The following is a 20,476-nucleotide window of genomic DNA, read 5'->3' on the forward strand; positions in this document are numbered from 1 at the left end:
TGTACATATACATTTTATAAGATCTCAGACTTTTCCTTCTTAAATCTATTGAAAAATCGTTGTAACGCGCTCATACAGTTGTGAGTGTTATTTGGAGGAGTGTTTAGTTCTTGCACAATGTGGAAGTTACTCTCGCCATACACAAGGTTTCAAAAATTCGTTAAATAAAGATGTCAAGTTTGTTTAAAAAAATTGAAGCAATATTTTTCAAAAAGTAAGAAACTCAAAAGTATAAGGCATACTTAGAAAGCTACTTTTAACTTATTGTTTCTATGAAGCCATCGCCTAATTTGATGTTTTTTTCTGGGAAAACTTGATGTAAGCGTCCACAAATATCATTCATTTAATTTTTTTTATCGCAGTAGGTGGCGAATATTTACGAGAACCGTTATTTTAGAGCTAAATATTTATAAAGCCAGATGACACTTATCTGTTTCCATCGTTTGTTTTGTTTGTTTTGACGGACTCAACTACACTCGTGGCCACGCAAATCTTGCCACTATACTTTCATTAATTTTTTTTCGGTATTTTTCGTTCGCTCGATATTTTTTTAAATTTTGTTTCTTAATGTTTTTAGTAAGCACAAGTAAACTAAATTATATTATTATTCTTCTTCTTCTTTACTAGCGTAGACACCGCTTACGCGATTATAGCCGAGTTAACAACAGCGCCCCAGTCGTTTCTTCTTTATTTCGCAATTTGGCGCCAATTCGAGATATCAAGTGCAGCCAGCCAGCCAGCCTTCTCCTCCTGATCTCTCCAACGGAGTGCATGTCTTCCTCTTCCTCTGCTTCCTCCGGCGCGCACTGCGTCGAATACTTTCAGAGCTGGAGTGTTTTCATCCATACTGACCACATGACGTAGCCGCTGTCTCTTAATTCGCTGAACTATGTCAATGTCGTCGTATATCTTCACGTAGAGCTCATCATTCCATCGAATGCAATATTTGAAGTTGGCAATGGACAAAGGACCATAAATCTTTCGCAGAACCTTTCTCTCGAAAACTCGTAACGTCGACTCAAGAGATGTTGCCATTCTCCATCCCTCTGCATTATATAGCGGGACGGAAATAAGAGTGACTTATAGAGTTTGATCTTTGTTCGTCGAGAAAGGGCTTTACTTCTCAATTGCCTACTTGGTCCGAAGTATCACTTGTTGGCAAGTGTTATTCTGTGTTCGATTTCGAGGCTGACATTGTTGTTGGTGTTTATACTGGTTCCAAGATAGTCAAAATTATCTACGACTTCGAAGTTACGACGTGGGAGCCAAGTCGCGAATGCGACGACTGTTTGTTTGATGACAGAAGATATTTCGTTTTGACCTATTTGTTTCGCCTCCTTAGATCGATAAATACAATATAAACTCAACCGAAAGAATGAACCTTAACATTTTGGGTGTCACATCTTGAAGATGTTGCTGTATTTATCTATTATTTATTTATTGTAAAGTATAAACTAGATGAAGTTTGAAGTTGTATTATATGGGAAGAAGGCGCAGATTTATTCGGTGTTTGGAAAATAAAAATATCGCAGTAGAATAACATGTGAAGGGTGTTTTTTTAAGCACTTGGCTGTCACAGAGGGTAACATAGAATAATAAGTTCTTACAATCATTAATAAATTGTTACAATAACAAAGCTCAATAAACTGGTGAAAGTTTTTTTGTCGTGGTGAAGATTTCGACGATTGGTTTCCTTGATTTCTTGAAAGACAACTAGCCAACAAATGGTTGTGTACAACTTAGGATTTGCTGTTCTGTGTTGTTCTAGTGGTATGGTTGCGACTTGTCCAGTTTTTCCAAAGCAAAAAACAGATAATCATTTGCTCGGAACTGCATCGTGCGCGAACAAATTTTTTGAATTCGGCTTATGTTGAAACACCCACATTGTCGACCGAACTTTCCTTTCGGGGTTATATCCGTGTTTCTCACACGATGCCATAGACGTGTTTCGAAACGCCACTATCGTATTTTGTTAACATTTCTCTCGACCAATTGTCACGAGACTTTTCTACAGTCAAATGTTCATGCAATAATGTAGAGATTCACATGCAAGTCCCACTAATGCCCATCGTTTTCTCAACCTCACGATAGGTCACATGACGAACTTGCTATATCAGTTTGCGCACGACATCAATAGTTTGCGGAACAACAACTGATTTTTGGACGACCTTCCTGAAATTAGTTTTGGAGTGATCTAAGACCTCGATTGAGTTCACCATACCATCGATAAACACTGGTCCGTGGGGGAACTTCATTATTAAAATTAGAATAACGTAAGTAATCGCGCGAAAATGTTCTCGGTTTAGTTCCAATTTTTGGTAAAGAAGAATATTTTAAGTTACTGTAAACAACACATAAAACGCGTGTATGTCAAAACATCTTAAATATGCATACCATCAAGAATGTGACACTTTACAATAAAATCGTGAGTTGCCAGATTGCAACACTCGTGTTGCCAAATCTCGGAATATACTATAAAAGGCCACCTTGCAAACAATGAGAAAATAGAAACTTTCACGAACATAAAGCCTACTTTAAACGACTTAACTCAAAAAAATTGATATTTTCACTTGAGATTTTTTGATTGAAAATTAAGTTTTTTTTCGATATTACGTCCATATAAGGAGTAAAAATAAATGTTTTAAATAAAAAAATACAGTGTGTTTGAGACATAAGAAGGTAAATATCTACAAATTTTTGTGAAAATAAATTATTTGTAAATCTTTTCATTTACTACAACAATCCTATATAAATTTTTGTCTATAGGACTTGTAGCTTTGCCGGCAATCGAAACAACCTATTCTTAAACCTTAAAAAATTAATCTCGGGCCTCACATTCCTTTCCCCGACCACAGATCGCCCCTTAAGGTAGGGAGATATCTAATCCCTCTTTAAATAAAATTTGTTCAGCTTCTTTTAGAGTGAGAAGTGGTTTATTCAAAAAGGAGCTTTTGTCCCGATTTTTAGATCTCACGCGATTCCTACCTCTTCATGGTTAACTACTACTACCAATTTCTTTTCTTCACAAATACACAACTCGTATTTAAATATTAGGTTTTCAAATATCTCCCTTCCGCCTTTTTATCTTTCGAATTTCGCGGCTATGTATAAAGCGCTACAGAGCTCGTATCTGGCAATACTATACATCTTTGAAAGGTCTTGACATAACCTACAAAACGACGCTGTGCATGATTAGCTTGGTTATTGCGTTCCACAGTTATAGACTTGTAAACATGGAGTTCACTAACGCCGAAATTCGCGCTATTTTAAAGTTGTCTTTCGTTAAAGAAACGTTCCGTGAGATTAATTGTGATTTGAGGGATTATACTCTATCACCTTGATGGCGAAAGACCTGTGACGACGAATACCGATCAAATCATGGAAAATATTGAGGTAGACTGGCATGTGGCATCTCGTGACATCGCCCAGAAGATGGAGTTAGTTGGTGACTGGCGACGAAAAATGGATCACGTACGACAATATTAAGCGAAAACGGTGGTGCTCGAAGGCCGGCGAATCGTCCCAAACAGTGGAATTTACGGCCAAGAAGGTAGTGCTGTGTGTTTGGTGGGATTGGAAGAAAAACATCCACTATGAGCTGCTCCCATATGGACAGACGCTTAGTTCTACCATCTACTGCGAACCACTGGACCGCTTGAAGCAGCCGTTCGACCAGAAGCGTCCAGAATTGGCCAACAGAAAGGGTGCAGTGTTCCACTAGGACAACGCCAGACCACACACTTCGGTGATGACTCGTCAGAAGCTACGAGAGTTCGGATGGGAGGTTCTATCGCATTCACCATATAGCCCGGAAATAGCGCCAAGTGATTACCACCTGTTCCTGTCCATGGCGAAAGCCCTTGTTGGTGTAAAGTTGAATTCAAAAGAGGCTTGTGAAAAGTGGCTGTCCGAGTTCTTCGCAAATAAGGAGGGGCTTCTATGAGGAGGGTATTATAAAGTTGCCGTCTAGATGGAACAGAACTAAGTCCGATCACTGTAACACTTTTTATAAAGCACTGAATAAGGAGCAAAAAAGCGGAAGAGAGATATTTGACAACCTTATATTTATAATATTTTATTTATACAACATGCTCGTACTTAATGTACTTATAATCAAACTTGAAGCACTAAAACGGACTTATTGATCTTTCGGTAAATGAAGCAACGCAGTTTGTACAGCCCAAAGAGTAGAAAAGACATAATTGCAAGTAATGCAAAGCAAATAATAATAGTTATTACCGCTGTCTCTGGTTGGGCCCAATCTAAAATCGTATATATATAATGGTCCCCGTGTCTGAAATTCAGAAAAAAAATTAATTAGAGAATTACAGATGAAATGAAAATAATCATTGTTAAAGAAAGTCTTTCTTAAAAATTAATTTCTTGATACATTGAGTTCAAATTAAAAGTCTTCTTTGCTCTTTAGGATGGTAAGATTTTAATGTCGAAATATTTGAATAATACAAGACCAACGCCCGGGCCAGCCGATATGCATCCGGATATCAACTCATCTCGTTATTCCAATCATTTTGATTTATTTAACCCTATATTTACCTCGATTAGTATTAGTATTGTTCGAGATACCGAACAACACTAATAATATCAAAGCAATCTGAACATATCGTTCATGAATATGGTATTTGGGTATGCGAAAGCTCTACGCAAAGTCTAACAAATAACTCGAGGACCTTTGAAACTGAGTGTCATATGTTTGATTAAATATGTAAATCTTTAAAATACTGGAAAAAATATATTTTAAACTTACGTGTCTACGCCTCCGGCAAAATAATAGATAAGGGAAAATATGACATAAATCACGCCCATTCCAATGGGATACACGAAGTGGAAAATGCGTGTGGGAAATGCAACCAACATATGATCTAACACCATCAGAATGGAATTGCTGGCATGTCCAAGTAAATTGTAGGTCAACGAAACTCCGCTCTTGTCATCTGTTCGATTTAAAAGTACAAAAATCTTTTAATAATTATTATCGTTGCAAGAAAAAAAACAAATAAGAATGCGCTAAGTTCGGGTGCAACAGTTATTTTATACTTTTGCAACTTGCAGGAATCAAAGCCAGGGAAATACCTTACGATGTAAAACGTCAACCAGAGGATCGGAATTTAAGCAATTTTATATACATATATATACACTCATATAACTCATACACTGACCGACAAGTCCAAGTCCAGAAGTCCAAACGCTGAACCCAATTTTCGACGGCTTTCAAGCATAAATCGGCCGATACTGCTGCAATTTCATGTTCGATTTCGTACGAAGTTCATCAATCGTCGCTGGCTTGTTGGCATAGACCATAGACTTGACGTAGCGCCACAAGAAATAGTCTAACGGCGTCAAAACGCACGACAGTGGCGGACAATTGACTGGACCATTGCGTGAGGTGACACGTTCACCAAACTTTTTTCTCAAAAAATCGATTGTGACATTCGTTGTTTGGCTTGTGGCGTCGTCCTATTAGAAGCACATATTGTCCAAGTCCATATCATCCAATTCAGGCAAAAAATATTCGGTTATCATTAAGTATTAGCGATTCCCATTCACAGTAACGTACCGGTCTTCATCATCACGTAAGAAGTACGGCCCAATGACGTCGCCGGCCCATAAACCGCACCAAACCGCAATCCTTTCGGGATGCAATGGATACTCATGAAGTACGTTTGAATGTACTCTCACAGGTATCTATAATTTCATTGATCTCGCAAACAGTTTTTGTTTAAAAAAAAAACACTTCTGTATCGCTCTTATTGAAAAACCCGCTCTTAAAGTTGAGGCCACGAACTCCGAATTTCGGTAGAAAAGTTTCGACTCGTTGTTGGATCGTATATCTTTTCATGATGAAATGGCAAGCCTTACTGAAGAGAAATGTCGAAAGAGCGGTAAAAAATATGGCGTGGTTTTCTGTCCCTATTGGTTTACTTTTTCAGCGTAGCTATTGAAAAACCCGTTGGTATGTGGAAGTTGAGGTAGTATCGACCCGATTTCATCTATTAACCATGATCATGCCACATACTAAAAAAATGTTCCCTGTGTTTCATTTAGGTACCTCACATACAATCACCAATCATATGGAGTAAATTCAGCCGGATGTTCGAAAACCCTGATGTTAGTTATTTGGGGGGCTAGGTCAAGTTTTCGCTCAATTGTATCTATTTTAGGTACAAAGATATACTGTTATGAGTGAAACATGTTCTGTAATTTTCATTGAGATAACTCAAATATTGGCCGATTTATCCAGCATAAAGTCACCGAGAAGTTCGAACATTTTTATATGTATTAGGTATATGGTATTCCTATTGTTAGGAAAGGATTCTGTCTGAATTTCAATTGTACTATATATCTCACACATTGACCAATATTTTCGGTCAAAAGTCAACTATAGATACTGGGGTCCACATATTCGGTAACTAGGGTCTTGAACAGTTTTGGTTGGATTTGGACCATTTTTGGAACCGTTTACGCCCATCTACGAACTCGTAATTTTTTTGTACTAAGGAACCTTCACACCAAGTTTCATATAGATATCTCAATTTTTACTCAAGTTACTGCTTGCACGGACGGACGGATAGTCAGACAAACACAGAGACATTCACCTGGATTTCAACTTTTCTCGTCATCATGATCTTTTATATATATAACCCTATACCTATCTCGTTTAGTTTTAGGTGATACATACAATCGTTAGGTGAAACAAAACTATAGGCTAGAAACCCCCTTACTTACTGATGGTCTAATGTTCACAATTACCAAAAACCATTCAAAATTCGGGCCTCTAGACTAGATAGTGGAGGTCTCTGCTGGTCTATTGCCCACCATACGGTAGTACCTGAAGATATTCAAGTTGCAGATAAAGAAAACTTAGAATTAAATCTCGTCTAATGTAAGCTATTCCTAAGCAATAGCAATCATTTTGATAGAGAAGGGGGTCATATGTGTCTATTTATCAAGTTTAATAATTGAAAAAGAAAAAAAAATAAACTACGGCGTTTTTGGTGTTACTTACATGGATAAAGAAGGCTCCAGTAGACAAGTGTAATGACGGTCGCCAATACCAAAGTGGTCCAATAAGAAACCCAATACATTTTGAAGACAATCGGGTGGGCAGCTATGAGCAAATAAGATATGGAATTTATTTTAAACCCCCTTTAAAAAATTCTACACCTACCGAAATCATGTGGTCGCCAATAATATATGCTAACTATAATAGCGCCATACAGACTTGTGAGCATACAGAGAAAGAAACCCCATGCGGTCAGGTATATAAACCATTTGCCGGCATAAAAAAGATTGATCATTGTGTCGCATACGACGGCAATGAAAAAGGCTGCTAAGAGCCAGCGATAGATTAGCCAACACAACGAGCGGCTACCCTTCTGCCACTGCAAATAGAACGGAAAAGTTAGTTAGACCACTATTCAAAATATTTTATATCTCAAGTGTCGACTTTTAAACAACTTACTTGTGATTTGGCAAAATCATCGATTGGTTGATGTTTCAAGCTGAACTTTTTCAATTGAAACTCCTTGGCGAACGGATGGAAAACGTTCGTGCACCATTTTTGCGCCGAATCAAACATTTGTTCCAATCGAATCCTGTATTTTCTTTCAAAATATTATTTTGCTAGTTCAAATATTTTCCGGCTTATTGTTATCATTATATGATGCTTACTCGCAGAGATCTGCTTCCAATTTCAATCACTACTCAATTGGTACTATTTATTTTGGTAAAAATGTTAAAAAGTTTAGACTCAATAGTTTTACCATTTTTCTTATCAATGGTATTTGCACATAAAAACCATAACTTGGGTATAAACATTCAAACATCGATATTACGGTACAAACGCGATTATATCTATTTTATCGATACTATCGATACAAAACTCGGTCTTTATTTACTAAATACATTTCTACATACATACTTATGTACCATATATGGTAGAAGCAACTTAGTACATATTGCTGATAAGCCTTCTCATAAAAAATGGGCATAAGTCATATTTTGCACGTCGTCATGCTTTATCTTTAAGGCCACTCCAGGGTGTAGCGTTTTGGTGTAAACATTTGTTCTCTCTGCTTGTTTAAAAAAGCGATAAAACATATATTTTTGCGCTCATAATTGAGTAAATGTTGTCTTTTAGGTATGTAGTATATCAGACTTGTCTAATTCACTTCGTAACTAAGGAAAGTCTTTGTTGTTATATGAGTATAAAAATCAAGAGCTGTTCCGTTGCTGCGTTGTATGAGTTCCTCACATTTTTTAAATTTCTAATCTCCTCTAGTTCCCGCCCCCAATCTATTTTTGTACTTCGTTAGTTTCTGTCATATCATCGTAACAACCGCGCGGCTATTTTTTTTATCTAAAAACCTGTCAATAACTGTTAGTTTTTTAATGATTTATTAAACAAGTAGAATAAACAAGGTTCATACATTATTTCCAAGTATAGTTCAAATAATTATATAGTACACAACTGTTCATGAGAAATGAAAAGGTTCATGATCGAAAAATATCATTTACGGTTGATTTTCTTGAGCATCCGAGCTACTTGTTTTATTTATTTGATTTAATGTGAGTATTTTCAAGCGACCTCATCTTTGGAATAGGTTTAGGGAAAGGATCGAAAAAGGATTGCTGGAGAGCTCTTTATTTCGAATTTACAAAAAAATAAATATATACACAAAGAAAACAAGTTTTGAATTTTTTTTAAAAATTAAAGTGTTTAACAAAAATTAAAATAAAGAGTGATACAGACAGTATACAAGTACTAAATACTTTAACGTCTCAGCAGCGATCCGATACTACATATTATTTTCACTGATAATTATCGTAACTGTTACTTATGTTACAAAATTCAATAATTATATGATATCGATAATCTAATTAGTAATCTCAAATTTCAGAAAGTTACCTTTTTTATGTAAAAATGCCTTTGGTGATAATTGTTTGTCGCGAGCAAGTGTTTTTATTGGCACAATTTATTCAAAAAGGGTTGAGAACGCGTTCACAACGATCCACATGCAGGACTGCCACCAACATCAACTGATGACTAACAAATAAAGGAATTGGTGTTTGAAAATTGACGATTAACAGTCAGACATATTACGGGCATTGTTGGAATATCGGAAAGATCAGTAAAAAACATTTTTAAAGATCATTTAGGCGTAAGAAAAGTGAAAGAAAGATTGTTTCCAAAATCCCAAAATATTTTTGAAAAACAGCGCCGCGTTAATGTTTGTGAAACAATGCTTTCAGACTACTGGGGTGTCATGAAACATGTTATTACTGGCGAAGAGGCTTAGATCTTTGCTTACGACCCGGAAACAGATGATCAAGCAGGCGAATATCGTGGCATAAGTGAGCCGTAGGCGAAAAAAACACGTCAAAGTACCAAAATTAAAGCTATGTTGACAGCCTCCTTCGATTATTGAGAGGAGGTGTACTCCAACCTGCAAACTTCAGACCGGCCGAACTTTCAACAAGAAATATTATTTGAGTGTTATGATAATGATAGGCCGAAAATGGCAAAAATAGATAAAAGCGGTTCAAAACTACCCATATTTTTTATATATACCTATTATAAGATCTTCAAATTTCCTGTTGGCTTTATACCGTATACATCGGTAAGATATCTTAACAAAATTCACAGAACGTATAATATTGGACATACAATAGTTTAATGGCGAAAATATACCTATGGTATTGGGTACGAATTATCCAAACTCCTCATATACACAGGTAACGATTTTTATTAATCTAACAAACCCTATGCTGAACAAGTCAGTATGAGTTATGAGTTATATACATACATATGTATTTATAAAATTGCTTGTAGTAGTCTTATGAAACTTTCAGACAACTTTTCTTCACAAATTTGGCAGTATAAGAAATATCAAGCTGTCATCGACTGTTATCATGCTCAACAGCTCTACAACGACCAGTTATTTTCCCGTTTTTATTGAAACTTTCTGATACATAAACTATGAACAAACAATGAGTTTTTTTTTATTTTCGTTTTTGTATGAAATGTTCGCAAATAGGCTAAGTCGCCACTAACTCGTTTACCCTGGGAACAGGTGAAATTTTACCCCATATTAGGGTCTCTAAAAAGAGTACCCATGCTAAGAGTACTTTTGTACCAGAAATCTCTAATTGTAATTATAAAATAATAATAATTACGACTGTTAAATATAATTTTTAATTTTTTTAAAGTTTTCTGTTGCTAAGAGAACACAACTTATTTTAAAACATTAATCTTTTCTGAGTCTATTTAAATTTTGTTGTAGCTGCAGTTCTTAAAGTGGCCTTCTTCCACGCACTGAATTTGTTGCATCTGAGAATAAGAAGGGTTAGAAGCGTTCCCGTTTGAGGTATGATAGTTGTTGATTAAAATAAGTTGTAATGATTGTGATAATACCTATCTATCATAACACTGAACAAAATTTTTTCATTTTCAAGGTAGCTTTCTCTTGAACGCCATCGATATTATAGGGCAAAACCACAGGATTGGCCATAATATTTTTAAGGTTTTTTAAACTTCGGTAATTAAGGATAAAGTCGTATATTGCATGGATCTGTGAACAAAATAAATACAAATTTTAATTAAAACAATAATTTTGATAGTATTCATTCATACATAGATCTCCTAGTTAGCGGCCTTTACTTCTATATTTAAAACATTCAGATCGCTCACGGTCTGAATGGGAAATCTGCAGGCCACTTTCTTCATTTGTTCTTGCTGCTTCGTAATCCCTCTTATTGTTACTGCTTGCTCTGAGGAAGCTTCTACAAGGAGCACGGTTTGAGTCTGAATCACTTTTTGGTCAGGTAAATATAAATATCTACGGTGAGCGTCACAAATAAGTAAACAACTCCTTTAAATGCTTCTCTGCCTGATTTTTCGGTCAATGTGTTCCCACAGATGTTAGATAGGATTAAGATCTCTAGATTTCGGGGGTGATCCAGAGTTTTTGGTGGTCGATATAACAGGCATTCACTAACAATTTTGGACTTGGGTTTAGGATTGTTGCTCTACTGAAAGATGCAACTCCCTGATAGCCTTAATTTTTCAATGGAACAATGTAATTTAAAAAACTTAAATAATCAAACTTTTTCATAGTGGCTTCAATGAAAACCAAATTCCCAACATCAGATGATGTCATACAGGCCCAGACCATGACCTAACCTCCACCGTGCTTGACGGTCTGGGTAACACATTTATCATCAAAGGCTACGTTTTTGGATACCCAAATTTCAGGGATTTTTTCGATCCAAACATTTCGAATACAAAATGTTTTTTCAGAAATTTGCCTCCCTATTTATGTACATATTTTTTTGGAAGTTACAAGCACTTCTGTTGATTCGACTTTTATATATTATATGGGGCTTTTTGCGTGGTACTCGTCTATGCAGACTACTTTTGCGCAAAGTTCCGCTGATTGTAGTGTCTTTTATGGGCTTACCCGATTTCTCCGCTATATTTAGATAGCTCTTGAAACTATATTTTATTTTAAATTCTCTTTATAATTCTCGTAATATTGATCGCGTTTCAGTGTCAGCAAGGCGCGTTAGTTGGCACGGCCACGGCAAATTTTAAGCAGTCTGATGTTTATGACATTTATAATTTTTTTTGTGCAATGTTGTGTTCCAACTGGCGCCTTCGCACCAAGATTTACATTTTTAAAAGGAATCTAATATGATTTTTCGCATTTCAGTGGTTGTTTGCCCATTGCAAACTTAAAGTTTTAGCGACTTTATCTCTGGAAAAACAATAGTACTGTGCGTAAATTCTCTTAATTAGTAACTATTTCTTAAATATATTTCTCGATGTCAGCTTAGCGCTCGGCTCGGCTTTGAGCGTCCACTCTGCAGGCACCCCAAAGAACAAAAAATTGCTTAGACACCGCAGAGTGGACGATGACCAAAGCTGAAGCCGAAGGTGAGGCATGCAGTTAATTACTGATAAAATATTAAGTTGTCAAATAGTATTTCCCTTCCGCCTTTTTGTCTTTTGAATTTCGCGGCAATGTATAAAGCGCTACAGAGCTCGTATCTGGCAATACTATACATCTTTCAAAGGCCTTGACATAACCTACAAAACGATGCTATGCATGATTAGTTTGGATATTGCGTTCAACAGTTATAGACGTGTAAACATGGAGTTCACTAACGCCGAAATTCGCGATATTTTAAAGTTTTTCTTCGTTAAAGGCAAATCCGCTAGAGAAACGTTCCGTGAGATTAATGGTGTTTTGGGGGATGGTACTCTATCACTTCGAACTGCGGAGGAATGGTTTCGATGATTCAGAGCGGGTGAAAACGACACCATGAACTTGATGCTTGGGTGCCGCATGATTTGACGCCAAAAAACCTTTTGGACCGAATCAACGCCTGCGATAGCTGCTGAAACGGAACAAACTCGACCCATTTTTGAAGCGGTTTGTGATTGGCGACGAAAAATGGATCTCATACGACAATATCAAGCGAAAACGGTCGTGTTCGAATCGTGAATCGTCTCAAACAGTGGCCAAGCTGGGATTGACGGCCAGGAAGGTTTTGCTGTGTGTTTGGTGGGATTGGAAGGGAATCATCCACTATGAGCTGCTCCCATATGCCCAGATGCTTAATTCTACCATCTACAGCGAACAACTGGACCGCTTGAAGCAGGCGTTGGACCAGAAGCGTCCAGAATTGGGCAACAGGAAGGGTGTAGTGTTCCACCAGGACAACGCCAGACCACACACTTCGTTGATGACTCGTCAAAAGCTACAGGAGCTCGGATGGGAGGTTTTATCGCATCCACCATATAGCCCGGACATAGCGCCAAGTGATTACTACCTTTTCCTGTCCATGGCGAACGCCCTTGTTGGTGTCCCTGGAGCTTATTCAGACTAAGCACTTCTGGACAGATTTAGAACATGCTATCCGTACATTATCCAACAGTACACCAAAACTGGCCTAGAAATCTTTGCGGAGCGAACGAAACAAAAAAAACAAAAACAATGCAAAATAGATTAAAAGAAGTTTCAAAGACGAATGGATACGCCAGCCGATATTGGTTAAAAGTAAAATTAATTTTAGTATATACATATATACAGTTTTTTTACAAATACTTTTTTGATATGAATTCATCAAATTTTTCGGTTAAAGGGTTTTTACCTATGTTCCTTTAAAATTAAAAATAATTTTATATAAAAGTTACAACTGCAACACAGTAATTACAAAATATATTTTAATAATAATAATAAATCTTCGTAAGAATTGCAGGCAATTTATTTCTTGAAATTAATTTTCCAAATACTTTTGTGAGGCACTGTACATATTACTGTTGCAATGGCTATCAGAAATTAAATTAAAACAAATTACTAAACATAAGATACTTTTTATAATTTAAATATAAAAATTTATACATATATGTATGTATATATGACAACAATTCGTGGTACAACATTTTTATGATTTGACTATTATACTTATATCTACGTACACAATATGTATACATATGTAAGTAATATCTCTTTCAAAATTCTATTTGTAGCAATCTTATTCAGAATTAAGCACTCAATGTCAATTTGGAACTTTGTCGCTTTTTATAAATAAATGTTCGCAGTTTATATAGGCCAAAGTGTATGAAGCAGAATACAAAGGTTACTAATATGCAACCAAGTGTGGTTAAAATTGCGCCGCCCGCATTTGACCAATCGAGTATCTCGTAGATGAAACGGTTTCCAAAACTGCAAGAATATAGCAAGTTATTATTTCATTAAATAATCTAATTTCAATTTAAGTAACATATTTTGTACGAAATTATAATGTTTTCACAGACTAATTTTTATCTGATAGAAACATGGGTGTACCACAAATTCTGCTTAGAGTTGTTTGTAAGTAAAAGCATTAAGGCATTTTTAACAAGTAAGGAAGAGCTAAGTTCGGGTATACCCGAACATTTCAAACTCTTGCAAACTGCAAGGACTACTGCCAGGGAAGTAACTTGAGGTGCATAAAGTTTGTTAGTGTTTAGGGCGAGTTTTTTCTCCCGGTTTTATTAACTCACATATTGGCGGTATAAAGTCACCAGGAAATTCGAAAAACTTTATATTAGGTATATGGGGGCTAAAGGAAGTATTGATCTGATTTAACCACACTGACATCCTACTTTCACACATTTACCGACATTTTCGGTAAAAATTCAACTATAAGCTCTGTGTCCACATATTCAGTACCTAGGGGCTTGAACAGTTTAGGTTCGATTTACGAAATTTTTAGTCATAAAGTGGCACGCCTCATATGAACTCTTTCTGCAATGTTTTTTCCGAATATATTCATTGGTGCTTGATTTGTGTACTGGAAAGTGAAAGAGTTATATGGAATTTAAAAATTTGTTATATGAGAAGTAGACGGGTTCTTTGTCTGATTTCGACCATTTTCATACCGTAATGTAGGTGTGTCAATAAAATATTACATACCAAGTTTGGTTAAAATCGGTTGAGCGGGTCCCGAGATATGAATGTGGTTTCACATAAAAGAAGGCGGTGCCACACACACTCGGCTCCTATAAAGCCCTCCCATATCCTCTCGATTTCATCCGATTTTACAATGCCGATTGGAATGCTTGATATGGGTTCATGCGAGAACTACTCGCTACAAGCCATTTGTGAATCAATGCAAACGATTACAGTTTGCTTTTGAGTACCGATCTTAGCTGAACGACTTCAGACATGATCGTATTTTTATGGATGGTTAAAATTCAACATATTTGCTTCTGATGGCGAACACATGATGTGGAGAAAACCAAATAATGATGGGCACAGCTACTTTGTGTGCGACTATCAAACATGGAGGAGTATACGTGATGGTGTGGGGATGTTTAGCATGTCAGCACACAGAGTCGGTAATTTGGTTTTTATCGACGATATTACGGACCAGTATGGGTACATAGATATCCAGAAGAGAAATTTAATAACAAGTGCTGAGAAAATGGGAATGGGAAAGGAAAATTCGAAAGCAAACACAACCCAAGAAGACCGCTGAGGAAGAGTGGTGGAAATTTGCCTCGATGTGTGTAAAAAGTTAGTCGATTCGATGCCAAAAAGAAGTAATACTTTTACAAATGCCAAAGGTGGGCAACCTTATTATTCAATTTGTTATTTAATATGGTTAAATATTGGTTGTCAAATATCTCCCTTCCGCCTTTATCCGTTCCGTGAGATTAATGGTGTTTTGGGGGACGGCACTCTATCACTTCGAACTGCGGAGGAATGGTTTCGACGATTCAGAGCGGGCGAAAACGTCACCATGGTTAAGCCAGCCGACGGAAGACCTGTGACGACGAATACCGATCAAATCATGGAAAACATCGAGTTAGACCGGCATGTGGCATCTCGTGACATCGCCCAGAAGATGGGAGTTAGTCACCAAACCATTTTAAACCATCTGCAGAAGGCTGGATACACAAAAACCAAAAACCTTGATGTTTAGGTGCCGCATGATTTGTTGCAAAAAAACCTTCTGGACCGAATCAACGCCTGCGATATGCTGCTGAAACGGACCGAACTCAAGGTTTTTCTGTGTGTTTGGTGGGATTGGAAGGGAATCATCCACTATTATCCATCTACTGCGAACAACTGGACCGCTTGAAGCAGGCGATCAACCAGAAGCGTCCAGAATTGGCCAACAGGAAGGGTGTAGTGTTCCACCAGGACAACGCCAGACCACACACTTCGTTGATGACTCGTCAGAAGCTACGGGAGCTCGGATGGCGCATATTTGAACTAAATCCGATCACTGTAACACTTTTTATAAAGCAGTGAATAAAGAGCAAAAAAGCGGAAGATATTTGAAAACCAATATTAAGTTCAAAAATTAAAAAACTGCTATGAATTTCATTATATTTTTGAAAATTGTATGCATAATTTTACCAATGTTTACGATTTTAAGTGACACTCACGGTATATATTATATACAAATTACATATAGGTACTTATGTTTACTTACGGATCGACGCCTCCTGCCCAATAATAAATAACAGTAAATATTCCATATATTAGACCTAAGCATAGTGGATAGACAGAGTGTAATAGGCGTACTGGAAAAGCCACCAGCATATGATCCATTATCATCAGTATTGAATTGAAGCCGTGCGCCCACAGATTATATACTTCCCAAGCGCTTTGATTGTCAGCTGTGAATAAATGAAAGAACTGTTTAATATTCTGATTTGCGAAATAGGCGAGCTTATTGTCAAAATTTTGCTATTTACTATTTCGGTTAGGTTAGATGAGTAATGGTCGGCCCTGAATGCACATAATTAAACTTTTAAAGTGCGGTATTGCCTTGCACATCGTTCAATTTTGACCCCAGCTTCAGCCCTCTCATACCATCTCGGGAGTAGAATTTAATGTATTTGACGTTTTTAATTATTGATTTATCGGAGCGTTAAATGGAGAGTGAGCGAGGCTTCCATCTGATCATCAATGTGCACACTCTCGGTAGTAGTTCTTCGCAAATATTAGCGCTATTTATTTTAAGGTTTATGACTCGGCTAAATATGATGATATTGATATCATCGACCTCAACACCCGCGTCGTTAGTTCTGTTTTCTCCAGACTGGACAAGGAAGCAAAGCAAAAGGGTCTGGCAGTGAACGAGGGCAAGACGAAATATCTCCTGTCATCAAACAAACAGTCGTCACACTCGCGTCTTAGCTCTTACGTCACTGTGGACAGTCATAACTTTGAAGTCGTTGATAGCGGTTCTCTTATACACACTATAACATTTCAAATTTAAATTTACAGTAAAGATTACTAACTATTTGTTTTATTGCCTTAATATTTATGATGAACCCTTATTTAGTTTTGAGTAAAATGTTTAAAAAAGCAGATTCATGTAAAGGAGGTCCTAGAGTTCAAAGGAATGCCAATAATTTTCTTTTGCGAGAAATATTTTCTCTCTACTTCTAACAAAATACTTCTGGCTTTTGAGTATTATATTTCAATGACATTAATTCCTAGATCAGTACTGGGGCTGAACACACAGAAATACATCTACTTGCTTCGCTAAATATTTGGATGATTCTTCTTTTCTTTATATGAGCCCTTGTCCGCCTTATACTAGTTTTTAAATCTTTATGAGTTTTGATAAGAAACAACGCTCCAATTTTAAAAATTTTTCGCTGCTGGATAACAACGGTAGGTACGTGTGCCTTAGTGGTAATCAATCCATTTGATTAGACCGATTTACGATTATATAATATTATTAGTTTGCGGTTTGGCCTCGCTAATAACTTTAGGGTACTCTATCTTATTACGTATATGTATGTGCAAAATTTGATAACACAAGATTACAAAATTTAAGATTGTCATTAAAATAGTTTGATACCGGTACTCACTTGGGAAAATGAATATCCAATATATGAACGTTATAAGCGTGGCCAGCGACAATGTGGTCCAATAAGAAGCCCAATATAATTTTAGCGCCCATGGAGGTACAACTGTAAACGGGCTTATCAAAATTCAAATCGAACGGCATAGATTTATCACAATTACACTTACAAACATTATCTTTACTGCAATAAAAGATCGTTACCAAAATGGCGCCAAAGACGCTTGTGTACATGCAGAGAAAGAACCCCCAATCGGTGAGATAGATAAACCATTTTCCCTCTGCAAATGTCTGGATCAAGCTGCCCAACACCCCGACAGCAAACGTGGCGGCTAAAAGCCAACGATAGATTAGCCATATAATCGATTTCGGCTGGCTTTGCCACTAATTGATTTGGAGAAAAAATATAACAAATTAAGATTATGTGCTTTTAAGGTAGAACACCGTTATTGTCCATTGCTGTAGACTCCTACCTGAGATTTGAAGAAAACTTCTGTAGGTTCATGCGTCAACGAGAATTTTTCTCGTTGAAACTCTTTCGCCAGCGGATGGCACAGCTGATGACAGATTCCCGACGTCTCACGCATCTGATTTAGATTATTTAGATAAAAGAAGAATTTAAATTTATTTATAAAATATTTTGAACTACAACACTACTCCACTTCACTTTTGTCACATTAAATACACGCTCGAGCAACAACCAAATCACCGCAAGGCCAACCCGTTCACAATGCCAGAGTCGGGTCAACTGTTGCCTAAATAAGTGTAAAAGTGCTCTCATTTTATATAACGAATTAGTTATCAGACTTCTTTTAAATAGATTGTTGTCAATGATAACCGTTAGTTTAATAGAGCAATCAGCTTATCAATCGCGTTGAACTTGGTCATGCAGTGAGTACACATTATTTGCGGGCTCGAGTTGTTCTACTTCATTCATTGCTTTCAGTAATGACTCAGCTGCATTGGTTCTCAGGTATTTCCTTCAAAACGTTGCTGTAGTTGAAAAATGAATATACTTTGTTATCGGTCTCTTGTTCTCATATGAATTAAATATTGTAACATTTCGTGCGTAGGTGGGATTTCAATAAAAATCACAACGACTTCTTTGAAAATCGATTGATGTACTAAGGGGGTTTGAGAAATGGCCTGTTGGAGGAATAATAGAGAAACAACGTTAAATAATTTGCATATAGTATTTGTGACAGTGTGTGAAAAGTTAGACTTCTTACGTGTATATACCAGAAAGATAGGGAAGTTCGGATATCGATTTAAAGTTATATGTACCTAACATTTCAAGGACACGTATATAGATCATAGTTGTCGATATGAATAAATATTAGATTAGATTCAAATATCTCCCTTCCGCTTTTTTTCTCTTTATTCAATGCTTTATAAAAAGTGTTACAGTGATCGGGTTTAGTTCAAATATGCGCCGTTTCTTTCGATAATGTTTCAATCTAGACGGCAACTTCAAAAAAAAACAACATTAATCTCACGGAATGTTTCTCTAGCGGATTTGCCTTTAACGAAGAAAAACTTTAAAATAGCGCGAATTTCGGCGTTAGTGAACTCCATAGTGAACTAATCATGTATAGCGTCGTTTTGTATGTTATGTCAAGACCTTTCAAAGATGTATAGTATTGCCCGATATGAGCTCCGTATGACTTTATACATAGCCGCGAAATTCAAAAGACAAAAAGGCGGGAGATATTTCACTATCTAATATACATATATAATTTTGAGTGATGCAAGTTTTGTGGGGAAGACTCAACAGCTGGATATTCCAACGTAGCCAGGTCTTTCTCCACCTGGTCCTTAAAACGGAGTGGAGGTCTTCCTCTTGCTCTGCTTCCCCCGGCGGGTACAGCGTCGTTTACATTCAGAGCTGGAGTGTTTCCGTCCATTCGGACAACATGACCTAGCCAGCGTAGCCGCTGTCTTTTAATTCGCTGAACTAAGTCAATGTCGTCGCATATCTCATACAGCTCATCGTTCCATCGAATGCGATATTCGCCGTGGCCAACGCGCAAAGCACCATAAATATTTCGAAGAAATTTTCTCTCGAAAACTCGCAACGTCGACTCATCAGTTGTTGTCATCGTCCAAGCCTCTGCACCATATAGCAGGACGGGAATGATAAGTGACTTATAGAGTTTTGTTTTTGTTCGTCGAAAGAGGACTTTACTTCTCAATTGCCCACTCAGTCCAAAATAGCAGCTTTTGGCTGAGTTATTCTGCGTTGGATTTCCAGGCTGACGTTGTTGTTGGTGTTGATGCTGGTTTCTAAATAGACGAAATTATCTATAACTTCGAAGCTATGTCTATCAACAGTGACGTGGATGCCTAGTCGCGAGTGCGACGACTGTTTGTTTGATGACAGGAGATATTTCGTCTTGCCCTCATTAAGACCAGACCCAGAACTAATGGCTCAGTTGTTAAGGCCAATGATGTCAATATCATCAGCATATCAGCAGCTATACACTCTTATAGAAGATTGTACCTTATCGGTTTAGTTCTGCAGCCCGAATTATTTTCTCCAGCAACAGGTTGAAGAAGTCGCACGATAGGGAGTCGCCTTGTCTGAAACCTCATTTGGTATCGAACGGCTCGGAGAGGTTCTTTCCAATCCTGACGGAGCTTTAAGTGTTGCTCAACGTCAGTTTACACAGCCTTATTAGTGTGGCGGGGATACCAAATTCCGACATCGCGGCATAAAGGCAGCTCCTTTTCGCGCTGTCGAAAGCAGCTTTGAAATCGACGAAGAGGTGGTGTGTGTCGATTCTCATTTCAAGGGTCTTTTCCAGGATTTGGCGCATCGTGAATATCTGGTCGGTTGTTGATTTGTCAGGTCTAAAGCCTTACTGATAAGGTCCAATCAGTTTGTTGACGGTGGGCTTTAATATTTCACACAATACGCTTGATAGAACCTTATACGCAGATTGTGGGGTCTCCTTTTTCATGGATTGGACAGAGCACACTTAAATTCCAATCGTTGGGCATGCTTTCGTCCGACCATATTTTACAAAGAAGTTGCTGCATGCTCCTTATCAGTTCTTCGCCGCCGTGTTTGAATAGCTCGGCC

The 20,476-nt window shown here is 37.2% G+C and overlaps 2 protein-coding genes across 2 annotated transcripts; both read right to left on the reverse strand.

Annotated features, from left to right (window-relative positions):
• Positions 1–3,632: 3,632 nt before the first annotated feature.
• Positions 3,633–7,651, reverse strand: LOC126752670 (protein rolling stone-like). The gene is made up of 5 exons (XM_050463639.1): positions 7,481–7,651; positions 7,187–7,400; positions 7,025–7,126; positions 4,766–4,952; positions 3,633–4,294 (listed from the first exon to the last, which is right to left on the reverse strand). The coding sequence occupies exons 1-5, from the start codon at positions 7,595–7,597 to the stop codon at positions 4,114–4,116; spliced, it is 801 nt and encodes a 266-aa protein (XP_050319596.1). The 5' UTR covers positions 7,598–7,651; the 3' UTR covers positions 3,633–4,113.
• Positions 7,652–13,376: 5,725 nt separating this feature from the next.
• Positions 13,377–18,422, reverse strand: LOC126752656 (protein rolling stone). The gene is made up of 6 exons (XM_050463613.1): positions 18,062–18,422; positions 17,868–17,981; positions 17,565–17,778; positions 17,402–17,503; positions 16,009–16,195; positions 13,377–13,748 (listed from the first exon to the last, which is right to left on the reverse strand). The coding sequence occupies exons 1-6, from the start codon at positions 18,173–18,175 to the stop codon at positions 13,568–13,570; spliced, it is 912 nt and encodes a 303-aa protein (XP_050319570.1). The 5' UTR covers positions 18,176–18,422; the 3' UTR covers positions 13,377–13,567.
• Between the last annotated feature and the right edge of the window lie 2,054 nt (positions 18,423–20,476).

The sequence above is a fragment of the Bactrocera neohumeralis genome, chromosome 3 (assembly GCF_024586455.1).
Source record: "Bactrocera neohumeralis isolate Rockhampton chromosome 3, APGP_CSIRO_Bneo_wtdbg2-racon-allhic-juicebox.fasta_v2, whole genome shotgun sequence".
Classification (NCBI taxonomy): domain Eukaryota; kingdom Metazoa; phylum Arthropoda; class Insecta; order Diptera; family Tephritidae; genus Bactrocera; species Bactrocera neohumeralis.

Bases quoted from the DNA above. Each gene is read 5' to 3' on its own strand.
- LOC126752670 (XM_050463639.1), bottom strand. From the start codon at position 7,597: ATGTTTGATTCGGCGCAAAAATGGTGCACGAACGTTTTCCATCCGTTC. The intron at 7,127-7,186 runs GTAGGTGTAGAA...ATTTGCTCATAG, and splicing joins TTGGCGACCACATGATTTCG to CTGCCCACCCGATTGTCTTC. The intron at 4,953-7,024 runs GTAAGTAACACC...TAAATCGAACAG, and splicing joins CTGGAGCCTTCTTTATCCAT to ATGACAAGAGCGGAGTTTCG.
- LOC126752656 (XM_050463613.1), bottom strand. From the start codon at position 18,175: ATGAGAGCACTTTTACACTTATTTAGGCAACAGTTGACCCGACTCTGG. The intron at 17,504-17,564 runs GTAAGTGTAATT...GCCCGTTTACAG, and splicing joins TTGCAGTAAAGATAATGTTT to TTGTACCTCCATGGGCGCTA. The intron at 13,749-16,008 runs GTAAGTAAACAT...ATATTCTTGCAG, and splicing joins TGGGCAGGAGGCGTCGATCC to TTTTGGAAACCGTTTCATCT.